This window comes from Abrus precatorius, unplaced genomic scaffold (assembly GCF_003935025.1).
Source record: "Abrus precatorius isolate BTA unplaced genomic scaffold, Abrus_2018 Scaffold5, whole genome shotgun sequence".
Taxonomy (NCBI): Eukaryota; Viridiplantae; Streptophyta; class Magnoliopsida; order Fabales; family Fabaceae; genus Abrus; species Abrus precatorius.
In genome coordinates this window covers 5,375,672-5,389,343 of record NW_020874395.1, presented here as the reverse complement: position 1 = coordinate 5,389,343, position 13,672 = coordinate 5,375,672, and the positions used below count along the sequence as shown (strand labels likewise).

Sequence of the window (13,672 nt, the reverse complement as noted above, 5' to 3'; positions counted from 1 at the left end):
ATAATAACAGGAGGTTAACTTTTGCTTTTTATTTATTATTAGTTTGCACATATCTATTCATGTGACATGTTCTTCATTTTGTTCACCTTCTTCATTTTCAACGGATTCAAGTATAGGGTTGAAACAGAGATGGAAATGGGTGACATGAATGACTCATTGTGATTATAGGTGGGGCTTCAATAACTTTGTTATTTTGAGGTATTGTGCTCTATTTTTCGACAATGTTTTGTAGTTTTTTCTAGGTGGTGAGAATGAAAGGGGGAATGTGATTGGATATACTTGAGATAGAGGTGAGGTGGCTTTGAAAAGAGAAAAGGTTGAGGTGAGTTGGGGGAAGAAGGAGTAGAAAGGTGAAACAAGGTGGGGCTCTTGCATTTGTTGGGGGAGGGAGTTCTAACATTGTTGCATTGGTGTTGAGATGTTGGAAAGTGGTGAATTAGACATTAAGTTTCGATAACGGAGAGTATTAGTCTAGCGTAATGGGTAGTTGCCAAGGAAATCTCCGTCACTTAAGCTTTGCCTCAAACACCAACACTACATTGTGAGTAGCCACTAAAAGTGGAAGATGAGGTGAATCAAGAACGTTGATATCTTTGAGAATGTCAATGTGAAGAAACTTGATGAGGACAAGGCCACGTGAGGGGATTGAGAACCAACGGTGATTGGAGGAGAGAGTTGAGGTCAATCTAAAATCAAAACTAAAGGAGACCAAAAACCCGTTTGTAAAAGACTAAAAAACACTAGTTATTATAACACCCATAAATTTGAAAAGACGTTGTATTCCTTCTTTAAATTAATGATTATAATTTTTTTAAATAAACCATTAATACCATTATCTATTAATTTAAAATTAACAATAATAATTGTTGTCTTCTTAATTTACAAGACATAGTATAGATTATCAAAACAAAAATATAAAAATTCCATTTGATAAGTAACTTCTGCTATACAAATAGGAGTTAAATTAAAATATTTTAAAAATTTAGGGATACAAAACATAAAAAAGGGACTAAAATAAAAATATATAGGAGTAATTACATGTTGAATTTTGTTTTAGCTTTGTCTTATTTTAAGATCATGTTTAAGAAAATAATTTATTTGCAAAAGAATTTCACACGTGGCCTATCTTACCGTATCTTATCTCGTCGCGACTGTGTCTGTTGTGCATATTTGGATTCCGGTTAGAAAGTTCCAAACAGAGTGTCCACACAGTCATACAACAATCCATTTCTCGTCATTTGTTTTGCTGACTCAAAAATTTCTCTCAGCCCTAAGATATTCCTCAAAACAACGACTTGAACCTCTCCCTCACTATCAATACCTCCAAAGATGAAAACTTTCTCTTCAATTCTACCACCCCACCATTTTCCTTGCACAAAATTTAACTCTTTCACTGCCCCAAGGTACTCTTTTATTCTTCTCCCCCATTTTCATGCATCAATGTCTTTTTATTTTCTTATATTTGTTTTGGATAAAACTTGGATACAATACTTGATAATATGTGCTGTTCATCAACCAAAATCTAATTCATCTCTTTAACTGCTGTTTTCGTCCTGATAACTAAAATCAATAGCAATTACCAAGATGAGATACAGGGCTAATAATATCTAAATCTTTTTCCATTTGTTTTGTAATTTTCTTTATTATGATATTTTTGAAACTTGAATTTGTCCCTTATGAATATTTTACAGCAGGACTCAAGTATCTTTTCCTGCAAAGGTCTTCTTGTGCCAGGCAAAATCTGGTAAGCATTTTCATTTTAGATGTATAAATATTTTTAGATGTTGCAATTGGCATGAGGTTTATGTACTATTCTAATGAGCATAGACCTTTCATGGTGCTTTTCACTCAGGCATAGATGAATCTTTGAGCTTAAAAGTAATGTCCCCAACTCTGTTAGCAGCAGAAAAGGAAGAAGCCAAGGCTGTATTGATGTTGTTTTTGAAGAAACAAGGTTTAAGCAATGCGGTTGCAGCTAGAACCGCCAACAAGTCAGATCTTTTCATTGATCACCTTGTCTCAAAGCTTCACTCTAAACACAAATCTCGGTACCTTTCAGGTTCTGTTGCAACGAATTAATTACTGTTCTTTCATAACTTTCTTTTTCTTGGATCCTTCTAAGCATGGTCTCGTTGACATAAACAGGGAGAGAGCTTACAACTATGGAGATTAGGGATGCCCTTATCCCTTATCTTGAATCCCTTTTTGAAGAGCATGGAAATATTCTAGCGAATGTAGTGGAAAATTATCCAAATCCACCCGTGAAGGATAAATCAGCTGTGTCAGTTCCTCGCTCTAGTCCAGTGGTAGACTCTAAGAAGCTTAAAGTAGTGTCTCGAGGGAGTGAGATAGACCCGAATGCCGGCAATCTACGCCCTCATATTGTCTATCTCATGGAATTTGGTATGAATATTGAGCAGATTAGGAGTATCACACGACGATTCCCATCTTTTGCCTACTATAGCTTGGAGGGTAAAATTAAGCCAGTGGTTGAGTTTTTTCTTGAACTTGGAGTGCCAAAAGAGAACATTCCCAATATCCTCGCTAAAAGGCCTCAATTATGTGGAATCAGTCTGTCTGAAAATCTTAAACCCACCATGAAGTTCTTAGAATCTTTGGGTGTTGACAAGAAACAATGGCCAAAGGTGATCTATCGCTTCCCGGCGCTGTTGACTTATAGCAGGCAGAAGGTGAGGGAAAGTGTAGATTTTCTTCATGAATTGGGCCTCTCAGAAGAGAGCATAGGTAAGATTTTAACTCGCTGCCCCAATATTGTTAGTTACAGTGTAGAAGACAATCTCCGACCAACGGCTAAGTACTTTCGTTCTTTGGGAGTTGATGTTGGCATTCTTCTATTTAGGTGCCCACAGAATTTTGGTCTTAGCATTGAGGCTAATCTAAAGCCTGTAACAGAATTTTTCTTGGAGAGAGGATACACTTTGGAAGAAATTGGGACCATGATTTCAAGATATGGAGCCTTGTATACTTTCAGCTTGACTGAAAATTTGACTCCAAAATGGTATTTCTTTTTGACCACAGGTTACCCAACTTCTGAGCTAGTTAAATTCCCTCAATATTTTGGATACAGTTTAGAGGAAAGAATTAAACCAAGATTTGCACATATGAAAACATCTGGAGTGAAGTTACTGCTGAACCAGGTTCTCTCACTGTCAAGCAGCAACTTTGAAGAGGCCTTGAAAAAGAAAATGAAGAAAATGCAAGTTGATTAGGATTCTTATTATAGCACCCAAGTTGTCAATCAGATAATGAGAATTGAGACTTTAAGGCAATGTTTCAGATTAGAATAAGCTCAACTTCATGATATTTTTTTTCTTGGGTCAATGGCACAGTGACTTCTAATTTATGTTAATTGTAAAGTTGCAGTTATAGTTGAAGATGGTCAATCAAAGGCTTGCTCCTGAAACCAAAACACAGCTCATGCTCATTAACTCAAGCATTAAGCTGTCTTGGGAGTGATTCAGAGTATACTAGCTCCTTAAACCAACATTTTCAACCAGGGTTTTTGACATGAATGACCCCTGTCAGCTCTTGCTTGAAATTGCTGCTGTATATGTGATTGTCTTTATCTCCATATATTTACTGGAGTGTTTACTGTGTATTTCATTGTAAAATAGGTTATTAGGTATGCATGAACTGACATGATGCCAAATTTTGCTAATTGCTAGTACTTTATTAAACAAGGACATTCTAATCTGGAAATCATGTGTTTCCTTTCCATTTCTATAAATCATACATATACACTACACACAGAACAATGTATAGCCTTAGAGTATAAGAGTGCGAGAAGAGCTAATCTTGAATGTTTAGGGTGTGATTGGATATACAATTTAATTAAGTGTTTATTCAATAAATTCCTTTTAAATGATAACTTGTACTAAAAATTTAACCATAAAATTTATTGAGATAAGTTGAAAACAATTTTTTATTTTGATAAATTATATCAAGAAGCTCATGAAATAAGTTAAAATGAACTTCTGAGAGGCATTAGCTATTTGTATAAACTATTAATAAGCTCTTCTAAACAGAACTTCTTAAATGGATGATTAACATCATCTTAAAGTAAAACCAATCTTGGTAATCTATGTATGTATGATTGAGATTAGTTCTTTTCATCTCGCATGCTCTCATTCAACATGGTCTTATGTTTTAGATGTATATATATTAGTATTTACCATTTTATCTTTAGCTCTCAGACGTTGCTTATAGGAGCTTTAGATAAGTATTTACCCGTGGAAGGTGAACGAGGCCTAAAACAATAGTTGGAAGAAACGCACACATATGATTCAACTTAAATCATGGTTTTTACAGAGTTTAGTATTGTTGAACGTAGGGAAAATATTTCTCTTGCAGGATTTCTTCTTTCACTAGGAGCAAAGCTCAATATGTAGACGATAAAACTTAAGTACAATTGTAAATTTACTGTTGATATTGTTTATTAATTAAAATTAAAGTTTTATTTTGGTAACATGCAATAGTATTAAATAAAATTTTTAATTAAAATAAAACTCTTATTTTAATTAATCAATAACACCTGTAAAATAACACGTTTTTAAGAAAGTAACGTATTCTTTTGTTTGTAAGAAAGACATGTCTATTATAAACTATACATTGAATAATATACACATGTTTATAATATGTTTGTTTATATTTGTTACCAATATGCCTATTCATTTACTGTACTACAATTTACAGAAAGTTATGTTATCTAATCGATAAAAGATATATCACTGCATAGTCATGTTTATTGATGTATATTGCCCGTTTGTTTAATTTTTTTATAAAAGTAATTTTAATTTTTAAGAATATGTTGAAAAATGATTTATATTTTAGAGATTTTGTGAAAAGTAAAAGTTGTATTATATTTTTATAATTATAAAATAATCTTCTATTTTAAAGGTAGTTATAATTTTAATTTTTTATGAAGAGAGTTGCTAAACAGTACAACGGTAGTCACACGAATTTTATACATATCAGCGTGTATTTTTTCATTAAACCAAATTTAAATTAAAAAAATAAAACAAACAAGCACTTAACAAAAATCAAATCGGGTTGCTGTATGAACAATTTTCATCAAAAAAGAGCATTCCTCTTTTACGAAGAAGTATTCAGACAATTTCTCAAAATAATTAGAAATTAGATTTCTTTAATATTTTTTTTTTCAAAAGCTTACAGGTAAAATTTTCAAATTAAATGATTTTCATATAATCAAAATGTTAAAGATAAAATTATATATTTCATCATCTTATGTTTTACTTTAGTTCTTTAACTTTTTATTTATTTATTTATTTTTATCTTTAAAATTTTATTTTTTTCTTACGTTGATCATTTTTTTTAGCTCTATTATATAATCTATCAAAGACATCTTATATGACATTGAGATTATTTTAACATCGTTTATTTAATTTAATCTAAACTTTTTTATTAAAAAAATGGTGAAGTTTAAGTGGGTACCCTCAGGCCCTAGCAGCAGTAGCTCCCTTTCATAATCTGGACCTCAGGAACTTAAACAAGTTGTACCTCTACGATAACTTTATTGTTGACAATGGCTTCTCAACCTCAGCAGTAACAACTTCTCCGAGAAAATCCTAGCTGGGATCGAGAACCTGATACAGCTGCAAATGCTACATCTTTTCTAAAACAACTTCAGTGGAACACTCCTCAAGGAAATCGAAAATGTTGAATCTTAAAAAATTGAGTTTGACTTATAACTTTAAGCTTGTGCCCAAGGAGATAACTTTGTGCTAATAATGTACTTATATTAATTCTCTTCTTTGACTATGGTCAAACCAGAATTTTTAATTAAAAACTAAAACTTGAAGGCCAAAGCAAAGTGAGTAGAAATTGAGAATAAACCAACACTTTTAAAATATGTCAAAATAGTGTCAACTAGAGTAATGAAACTACCAACCTGCATCGAACTAATCAATTCCCTTTGCCCTTTAGAGTTATCTCATCTCTCTTAAAAAGTGAATTAGCATGAGAGAACAATACTCATTTTTGGACCAAGCTGGCCTCATGATTGAATATCAAACAAGGACTTTTTAACTAATACTATGTGTCTCGAGTAGCCGTGTATACTAATCTTGCATCATATATAGAATATTAAAAGAAAAAAAATATTACACAAGATTATTATATACTTAAAGCTGTTAAAACAGGTGTCTCAGCTCGACTTGATACAAGTAGAAAGTTCAAACAGGTCAGATTTATTTAGTTTAAAATAAAAATGGACTTGCATTTTTATTGCTTAAATCTTGCCTTATGTGAGTTACGAGCAAGCTGACTTGATAATTCAAATAATTTTTTTGTTATTATTTTTTAATTTATTTTTGTAACAGACCATTTTTTTTACTGTTTTTATAAAAAGAGTTCATTTTAGATTATTTTTGTAATAATAAGCCATTTTAGACTATTTTTGTAATAACCTAATAAATCACTTATTTTTTATGTCTAATTTTATTGTTGTTGTTGTCTTTACTTATTTTTGTAATGGGCCATTTTTTTTATTGTTTTTATAAAATTAATATATTTTAAGTTGTTTTTGTAACAACAAGTTATTTTAGACTGATTTTATAAAAATCTAGTAAGTCACTTATTTTTTTTGTCTAATTTTTATATTAGATCATTTTTTTAAGCTGTAACATACCACTATTTTTTTTTTATTGTTGTTTTTATAACAACTATTTTTTTATTTTTATATACATAATAAGTTCACAAAATAAAAAATAAATTTTTAATGCGTAACTAAGTTAAAACAAAATAATTTCAAGTCTTATTTTTTTTTAGTGTCCAAACTTATTCATTTAACAAATTCTTTTTATCTCGGTAAGTGATATATATGCTATAAGTGATTATCATGTGACATCTTAATAACATTGTATTACTATGAATAACCATTCATTCAAAATCAATAATTACTTTCCATATGACTGCAAGAATTGGGACTTAACCTTTCCTTTAGAAGCATCCTCGTATGCCATCCACAGTTCATTGTCGCCGTTCACCGTCGCTATTTGTCGTCATTGTTCACCATCACTAAGTCATTTTCACTGTCCGTTGTTCATGTACGCTATTTTTCTTTTCTTGTCCAATATTTCTCCTTATTTCTTGTCTCATATGAAATTGAAGGAAAACGAGTTGAGAAGTTGAGCGGTGACAAGGTGTGTTTCACTGAATGGGAAGGGTCTGGCAAAGGTGGGAATAATCCAGTGAACAGAGAATGTCATGTGGCACGTGCAGAGACCACATCCCACCATAGGACTTCACTGACAATGGAACTGAAACTACAGGAATTAGGCAGGGGAAGCTGGCATGCCATTCATTTCATATGCAGCTTCAGAATTTATAGAATTGTTTGTGGAAGTTGGTACGTCTAGTATAAGGCCACCTTAACACTACATAAAATATCTCAACCAAACTTTAAAGATAAAAATAATGAAAAATAAGTTGAATAAAAAAAGTTAGAAAGTTGAACCGAATCCTACCTAAAGTTAAAAGTTAAATGAGTAAAAAGTGTAATTTTACCAAAGCTAAAACAAACAAACTTTATACCTCAAACTATTTATATCCGCCATACATCCCATTTAAGACTAAAACTATCCTACCCTGTATTTCTTCTTATTTGATTGCATTCACCATATCACGTTTCATATCTTATCACACTTCATTTTTTTTTTTCTCACCTCATAGGCTGTAATGTCAATTATTTTGATCACATTTGTAACGGTTGTTATATTTAGGAGTTGCGTTAATTCCGACAGTTGATGAATGAACCTCCTGAAACAGCTGTTGTGACAACTACCAGCCCTCTATGCTTTCCCTCCGTCCCTTCTTCTTCCTATGTCCCAAGTCCTATTCTTTTCCACGCAAATGCAAATTTCCCAAACCCATTTACAATTATCACAAGGTAGTGCTACATCACAAGTTACTACTTGGTTATCTTCACGTTCTTAATGTGCTGAAAAGTTTGTGTCTTTTCTCTGTGCAGTTACTGTGTGAAAATTTGAGTTTTTCTGCTTTCAGTACTGCATTGAGCTATGCCTACACATGCGATGAAGGGGATGCAAATGCTATTGATTTCTTGCACATCATGGAAGAACGTGGGGTTCGTGCCAATTCCCAGACCTATTTGTGGCTCTTAGAAGGGTGTTTGAATTCTGGGTCGTTTTCTGATGGTTGGAAGCTTCATGTGAAGATTCTGAAGATGGGTTTTTGTGCTGAATTGGTTTTGTGTGAACGTCTTATGGAATTTTACATTGCCTTTGGTGATTTGGATGGTGCAGTCAAGGTTTTTGATGAAATGCCTGTGAGACCCTTGTCTTGTTGGAACAAGATTTTGCATAGGTTTGTTGCTGAGAAGTTGACTGGTCATGTTCTGGGTTTGTTTAGGCAAATGGTGAGGGAAGAGGTGAAGCCTGATGAGAAGACTTTTGCTGTGGTTTTGAGGGGTTGTAGTGGCGGTGCTGTTCCGTTTCAGTGTGTGGAGCAGATACATGCAAGGGCTATAACTCATGGTTATGAGAATAGTTCGTTGATTTGTAATCCTCTGATTGATTTATATTTTAAAAATGGTGTTCTGAATTCTGCTAAGAAGGTTTTTGACAGTTTACAGAAGAGGGATAGTGTTTCTTGGGTAGCTATGATATCCGGTTTATCACAAAGTGCATGTGAAGAAGAAGCAGTCCTTCTATTTTGCCAGATGCATACGTCAGGAATCTGTCCTACCCCTTATATATTTTCAAGTGTTCTAAGTGCCTGTACAAAAAAAGAGTTTTTTGATCTTGGGGAGCAGCTCCATGGCCTTGTTCTGAAGCAGGGATTCGCATCTGAAACCTATGTTTGCAATGCCCTTGTAACATTATATTCCCGTTTAGGGAACTTGACTTCTGCTGAGCAGATTTTTAATGCAATGTTGCAGAGAGATGGTGTTTCATATAACTCACTCATCTCAGGTCTAGCTCAACAAGGTTATAGTGATAGAGCCTTAGAGTTGTTTAAGAAAATGCGTCTTGATGGCCTAAAGCCTGACTGTGTTACAGTTGCTAGTGTTTTAAGTGCCTGTGCATCAATTGGGGCTCTTCTGATTGGAAAGCAATTCCACTCATATGCATTAAAAGCTGGAATGTCTTCAGATATAATCTTGGAAGGTTCACTGCTTGATCTTTATGTAAAATGCTCGGATATAAAAACTGCCCATGATTTTTTTCTTTCAACTGAAACTGAAAATGTAGTGTTGTGGAATGTGATGCTTGTGGCTTATGGCCAGTTAGACAATCTACATGAATCGTTTAAAATATTTACACAGATGCAGATAGAAGGCATTGTACCTAATCAATTCACCTATCCAAGTATTTTAAGAACTTGTTCTTCCTTGGGAGCTCTTGATCTAGGAGAACAAATTCATACTCAAGTCCTAAAAACTGGCTTTCAGTTCAATGTGTATGTCTCCAGTGTGCTTATCGACATGTATGCTAAACAGGGAAAATTAAATACTGCCCTGAAAATCTTTAGAAGATTAAAAGAAAAAGACGTCGTTTCTTGGACAGCCATGATTGCTGGGTATGCACAACATGAAAAGTTTGCTGAAGCTCTCAACCTCTTTGAAGAAATGCAATATCAGGGGATACAATCTGATAATATTGGATTTGCAAGCGCAATCAGTGCATGTGCAGGTATCCAAGCACTTAATCAAGGACAGCAAATTCATGCTCAGTCATGTGTCTCTGGTTATTCAAATGATCTTTCAGTTGGTAATTCACTTGTTAGTCTTTATGCTAGGTGTGGGAAAGTACAAGAAGCATACCTTGCTTTTGATAAAATATATGCTAAAGATAATATATCATGGAACTCATTGATATCCGGTTTTGCACAAAGTTTCCATTTTGAGGAAGCGCTGAATCTATTTTCTCAAATGAATAAAGCTGGACTGGAAATCAATTCATTCACATTCGGCTCTGCAGTTAGTGCTGCTGCGAATGTTGCTAATTTTAAACTAGGGAAGCAGATTCATGCCATGATCATAAAAACTGGCTATGATACAGAAACTGAAATTTCTAATGTTTTGATCACACTATATGCAAAATGCGGTAGCATTCATGATGCTGAAAAGCAATTTTTTGAAATGCCTGAGAAAAATGAGGTTTCTTGGAATGCCATGATTACTGGTTATTCTCAACATGGTCAGGGATTTGAAGCATTAAACCTCTTTGAGGATATGAAGCAGCTTGATGTATTGCCAAACCATGTCACCTTCGTGGGAGTTTTATCAGCATGTAGCCACGTGGGTTTGGTGGATGAGGGGATTAGCTACTTTCAATCAATGAGTGAAGTTCACAGTTTGTTGCCAAAACCTGAACATTATGCATGTGTTGTGGATCTTCTTGGGCGATCTGGTCTTTTAAGCCGAGCAAGGAGATTTATTGAGGAGATGCCAATTCAACCGGATGCAATGGTCTGGAGGACCCTTTTAAGTGCCTGTATCGTTCATAAGAATATTGATATTGGAGAGTTTGCTGCAAGCCATCTTCTGGAACTGGAACCCAAAGATTCAGCGACCTATGTTCTGCTATCAAATATGTATGCAGTGACTGGGAAATGGGGTTGTAGGGATCTAACAAGGCAAATGATGAAAGATAGAGGTGTTAAAAAAGAGCCTGGTCGTAGCTGGATAGAGGTTAATAATTCAGTTCACGCATTTTTTGCTGGTGATCAGAAACATCCTTGTGCAGATACGATATATGAATTTCTCAGAGATCTTAATGAACGGGCAGCTGAAAATGGTTATGTACCACAGTCCAATAGCCTTCTGAGTGATGTAGAACGACGTCAAAAGGATCCAACACAAATTATTCACAGTGAGAAACTGGCAATTGCTTATGGTTTGCTTAGTTTGTCTGGCTCCACTCCTATCCATGTTTTTAAAAATCTTCGTGTTTGTGGTGATTGCCACAATTGGATTAAGTACATTTCTAAGATCTCAGATCGAGCGATCATAGTGAGAGATTCATATCGCTTTCATCATTTTATGGGTGGTATTTGTTCATGTAAAGATTACTGGTAAGAAGGCAGCAGGTTCACTAAAACAAATGCATCCCCCTAATCTTGTGTGACAGACTGAAATTTATGACAAGTGTTGCAGAATTTTTTCATTAGTCACCCTATTCAGTGGTAAGAACTCTAACCTAAAGTGATTGGATAGGTTTTAGGACAGGAAAGTGACTTGATGCTTCTTATGCATTAGTGTTCTTCAATTAGTTTGTACATATAGTATGTTCTGTCCTTTTGTTTAGCTTTACTTCATCTGAATCAGGTTCTTGAGTACTTTAGTAGGCTCTCTGGTTTTGAAAATTCAACATTAAATTAATTATTTTTTTCAGTAATATCATGAAGCCATGTTTCTCTATTCTCCTTTTCAGGTGAACAATAATAACTGAAACATTTCATGAGCTTTCACTGCATGCACTCTTTTTGACGCATCTATTGGTGACATTTGGTTTGACCCACAACACTGATTTGTGAAGTTCTTCCATGGATATCATGGTCATAATTGCGGACCTGATAAATAGACTTTGAGATATACTGAAGATTCTTGGGGATTTTACATGAATCATCTGCCTTTGCTTCCCAAGCCTGCAAGTGTAAGGCGGGCATAGGTTGGTTACCCATCTGCTTTTAATTTCTTTTAATGTGATTAACTGAATATATGAATAATATAGTCATTGAGTAGAAGTGAATCTGACCTTAAAGAATGCATAGAATGGGCTTACTTCGATTTCAGCTGTAGATCATGATTGGCACCCATTTCATTTTAGTAACATTGGTAGCTAGTGGAAACCTGGTTAGAATTTAGAAATGAAGTGTTCCATTTTTCTTTTCTTTTTGGTTATGTGCTTAATCGAGCCTCAACCTGAAGTCCATCGCCATTTTTTTTGCCCATTTCCTATGTGTCAACAATCAACATTTCACTAGGTAGAAAATTCCTGATACTGTATTTGCTGATGATAGGTGACAGCTTCTGTCAAATGCAATTCAAAGGAAGGTAAAAAGTTGTAGAAGAAGCTAAACAGAGGTTGATTGAGGCCCCAAAGGTACTGCCTTCTCTACTAACTATGACAATATGCTTTTTTCATTTTTTTTTCCCTTTCTGTACACACTAAGGACATCCCTCAGCCAATAGCTAGGGACTAATCCCTTTCGAAGCATAAAACAATATCAAATTTGGTTGTGAACCAAACCACCATGCATATCATTTGTGTGTTCCTCATTTGATCATGTTGTTAATGTCCTCATCAAGGCATGAATGGTGAATGGAAACATGATAGCTTCCCAAGAAAGTGTTGCAAATATTAAAATTCCAATCTTTGATTGCACTTAGTAGTTGAAACATGCTACATATTTCAACATATTGATTTATTTTAACTTTTCCATTTTGAATATTTAGAACCTTTATTGTTGTTACTCAGGTCTCAAAGGACTCTGATATACTATACTAGTCATACCTCCAGTTAGCGCTGCGCTAAAATTACTGACAGTTGTCAAGATCCTCTACAGAATGAAAAATTATTGAGTGATCATGAACAAAGTGATTTCAGACCCTCATATTGCACTCTGTATAAATTTTACAGTTTATGAGAAGTTAATGTGTTGCAACATGAGTTGTCAGGATCACAAGTTCTTGACCACCCCCCAAAACTTACTTGAATGAAAATTTATTAGCAGTTGCTCATACCCAAAAGTTACTTGAACAACATGGATTTGTAGTATGTGGTCATCCTATTGAAATGATGTATGTAATTTGTATAACTAATCTTTCCTTGGATTTTGTCCCCATCTTTTGGGCTTGCAATATCCTAGGAGTTGGTTTTCTATCCCCCATATTTTGGATGAAAATACAATTGGGATAATTTTTTATGAGTTTTCAAGTCATTTCTTTTTAATATTTTTAATATATACATCAAAATTCAATTTTTCCCCTCGATCTTTAAGGAGAGAAAACTTAACCTGAGTTTAAATTAACTATATTGCTTAGCAGTGATTTAGTAATGTGATTCACATCATGCATAACATGTCCATTTTTTTAATTTGGAAAAGCAATGCCTCTTTTTTACACCGTAATATCAGCATAAGTCAAGCACAACTACTGATTTAACTGTATGACTTTGAAAACAAAATATTAAAAATGAAAATAAAAAAGTAGAAACGAGACCCAGAGAAAGTAACATTTCCTTACCTTACCAAAGAAAAAGAATGAGAGAGAGAGAAGGTAACATTTTATGCAGCTATAATTGATTTCCGTCAATGATCAAATTATCTTGATTACAACAATATAATTTTAGTGCATTCTTGTCAAATCATATAATAAACATGTTATAACTTTGGCAAATATTAAATTCATTAAAGAATGTAATAATGCACAGTTAAAATGTTTTTATTAAAATTAAAATCTTGCATTTTATTACCATTAATTTAAGTTCAAATTCTCTTTAATTACTTCCTAAAGAGAATACTTATGATCTAAATAAAAAAATTAAATTATATTAATAGTTTATATATATTTCTTACATTATCATCTAATCATAAATCATTATATTATTAAAATTATTAACTTCAAATTTATAATAAATATTTTTAAAGGTCATGTCTGTAACCCAAT

At 33.6% G+C, this 13,672-nt stretch overlaps 2 protein-coding genes across 7 annotated transcripts; both read left to right on the top strand.

The window, feature by feature from the left end:
* The first annotated feature begins 1,214 nt into the window (after positions 1–1,214).
* On the top strand, positions 1,215–3,826 carry LOC113867286 (transcription termination factor MTERF5, chloroplastic). Of its 6 annotated transcripts, none has more exons than XM_027502508.1 (4): positions 1,215–1,403; positions 1,692–1,744; positions 1,853–2,059; positions 2,146–3,826. In XM_027502508.1, the coding sequence occupies exons 1-4, from the start codon at positions 1,330–1,332 to the stop codon at positions 3,228–3,230; spliced, it is 1,419 nt and encodes a 472-aa protein (XP_027358309.1). In that variant the 5' UTR covers positions 1,215–1,329; the 3' UTR covers positions 3,231–3,826. The 6 variants fall into 6 exon arrangements, with proteins under 6 accessions (XP_027358309.1, XP_027358310.1, XP_027358313.1 ...); XM_027502509.1 differs by having other exon boundaries at positions 1,270–1,403; positions 1,695–1,744; XM_027502512.1 differs by having other exon boundaries at positions 1,312–1,403; positions 1,695–1,744; positions 1,828–2,059.
* Positions 3,827–7,758: 3,932 nt separating this feature from the next.
* On the top strand, positions 7,759–11,561 carry LOC113867433 (pentatricopeptide repeat-containing protein At4g13650). Its single transcript, XM_027502756.1, has 3 exons — positions 7,759–7,927; positions 8,009–11,187; positions 11,436–11,561. Exons 1-2 carry the CDS (start codon positions 7,832–7,834, stop codon positions 11,078–11,080), a joined length of 3,168 nt encoding a protein of 1,055 aa, XP_027358557.1. The 5' UTR covers positions 7,759–7,831; the 3' UTR covers positions 11,081–11,187; positions 11,436–11,561.
* Positions 11,562–13,672: the final 2,111 nt, after the last annotated feature.

Excerpts from the sequence above, each read along its gene's own strand:
- LOC113867433 (XM_027502756.1), top strand. The coding sequence starts at position 7,832 with ATGCTTTCCCTCCGTCCCTTCTTCTTCCTATGTCCCAAGTCCTATTCT. Across the intron at positions 7,928-8,008 it reads CCATTTACAATTATCACAAG|TTACTGTGTGAAAATTTGAG; the intron begins GTAGTGCTACAT and ends TTCTCTGTGCAG.
- LOC113867286 (XM_027502511.1), top strand. The coding sequence starts at position 1,330 with ATGAAAACTTTCTCTTCAATTCTACCACCCCACCATTTTCCTTGCACA. Across the intron at positions 1,404-1,682 it reads AACTCTTTCACTGCCCCAAG|ATTTTACAGCAGGACTCAAG; the intron begins GTACTCTTTTAT and ends TCCCTTATGAAT. Across the intron at positions 1,745-1,852 it reads CTTGTGCCAGGCAAAATCTG|GCATAGATGAATCTTTGAGC; the intron begins GTAAGCATTTTC and ends CTTTTCACTCAG.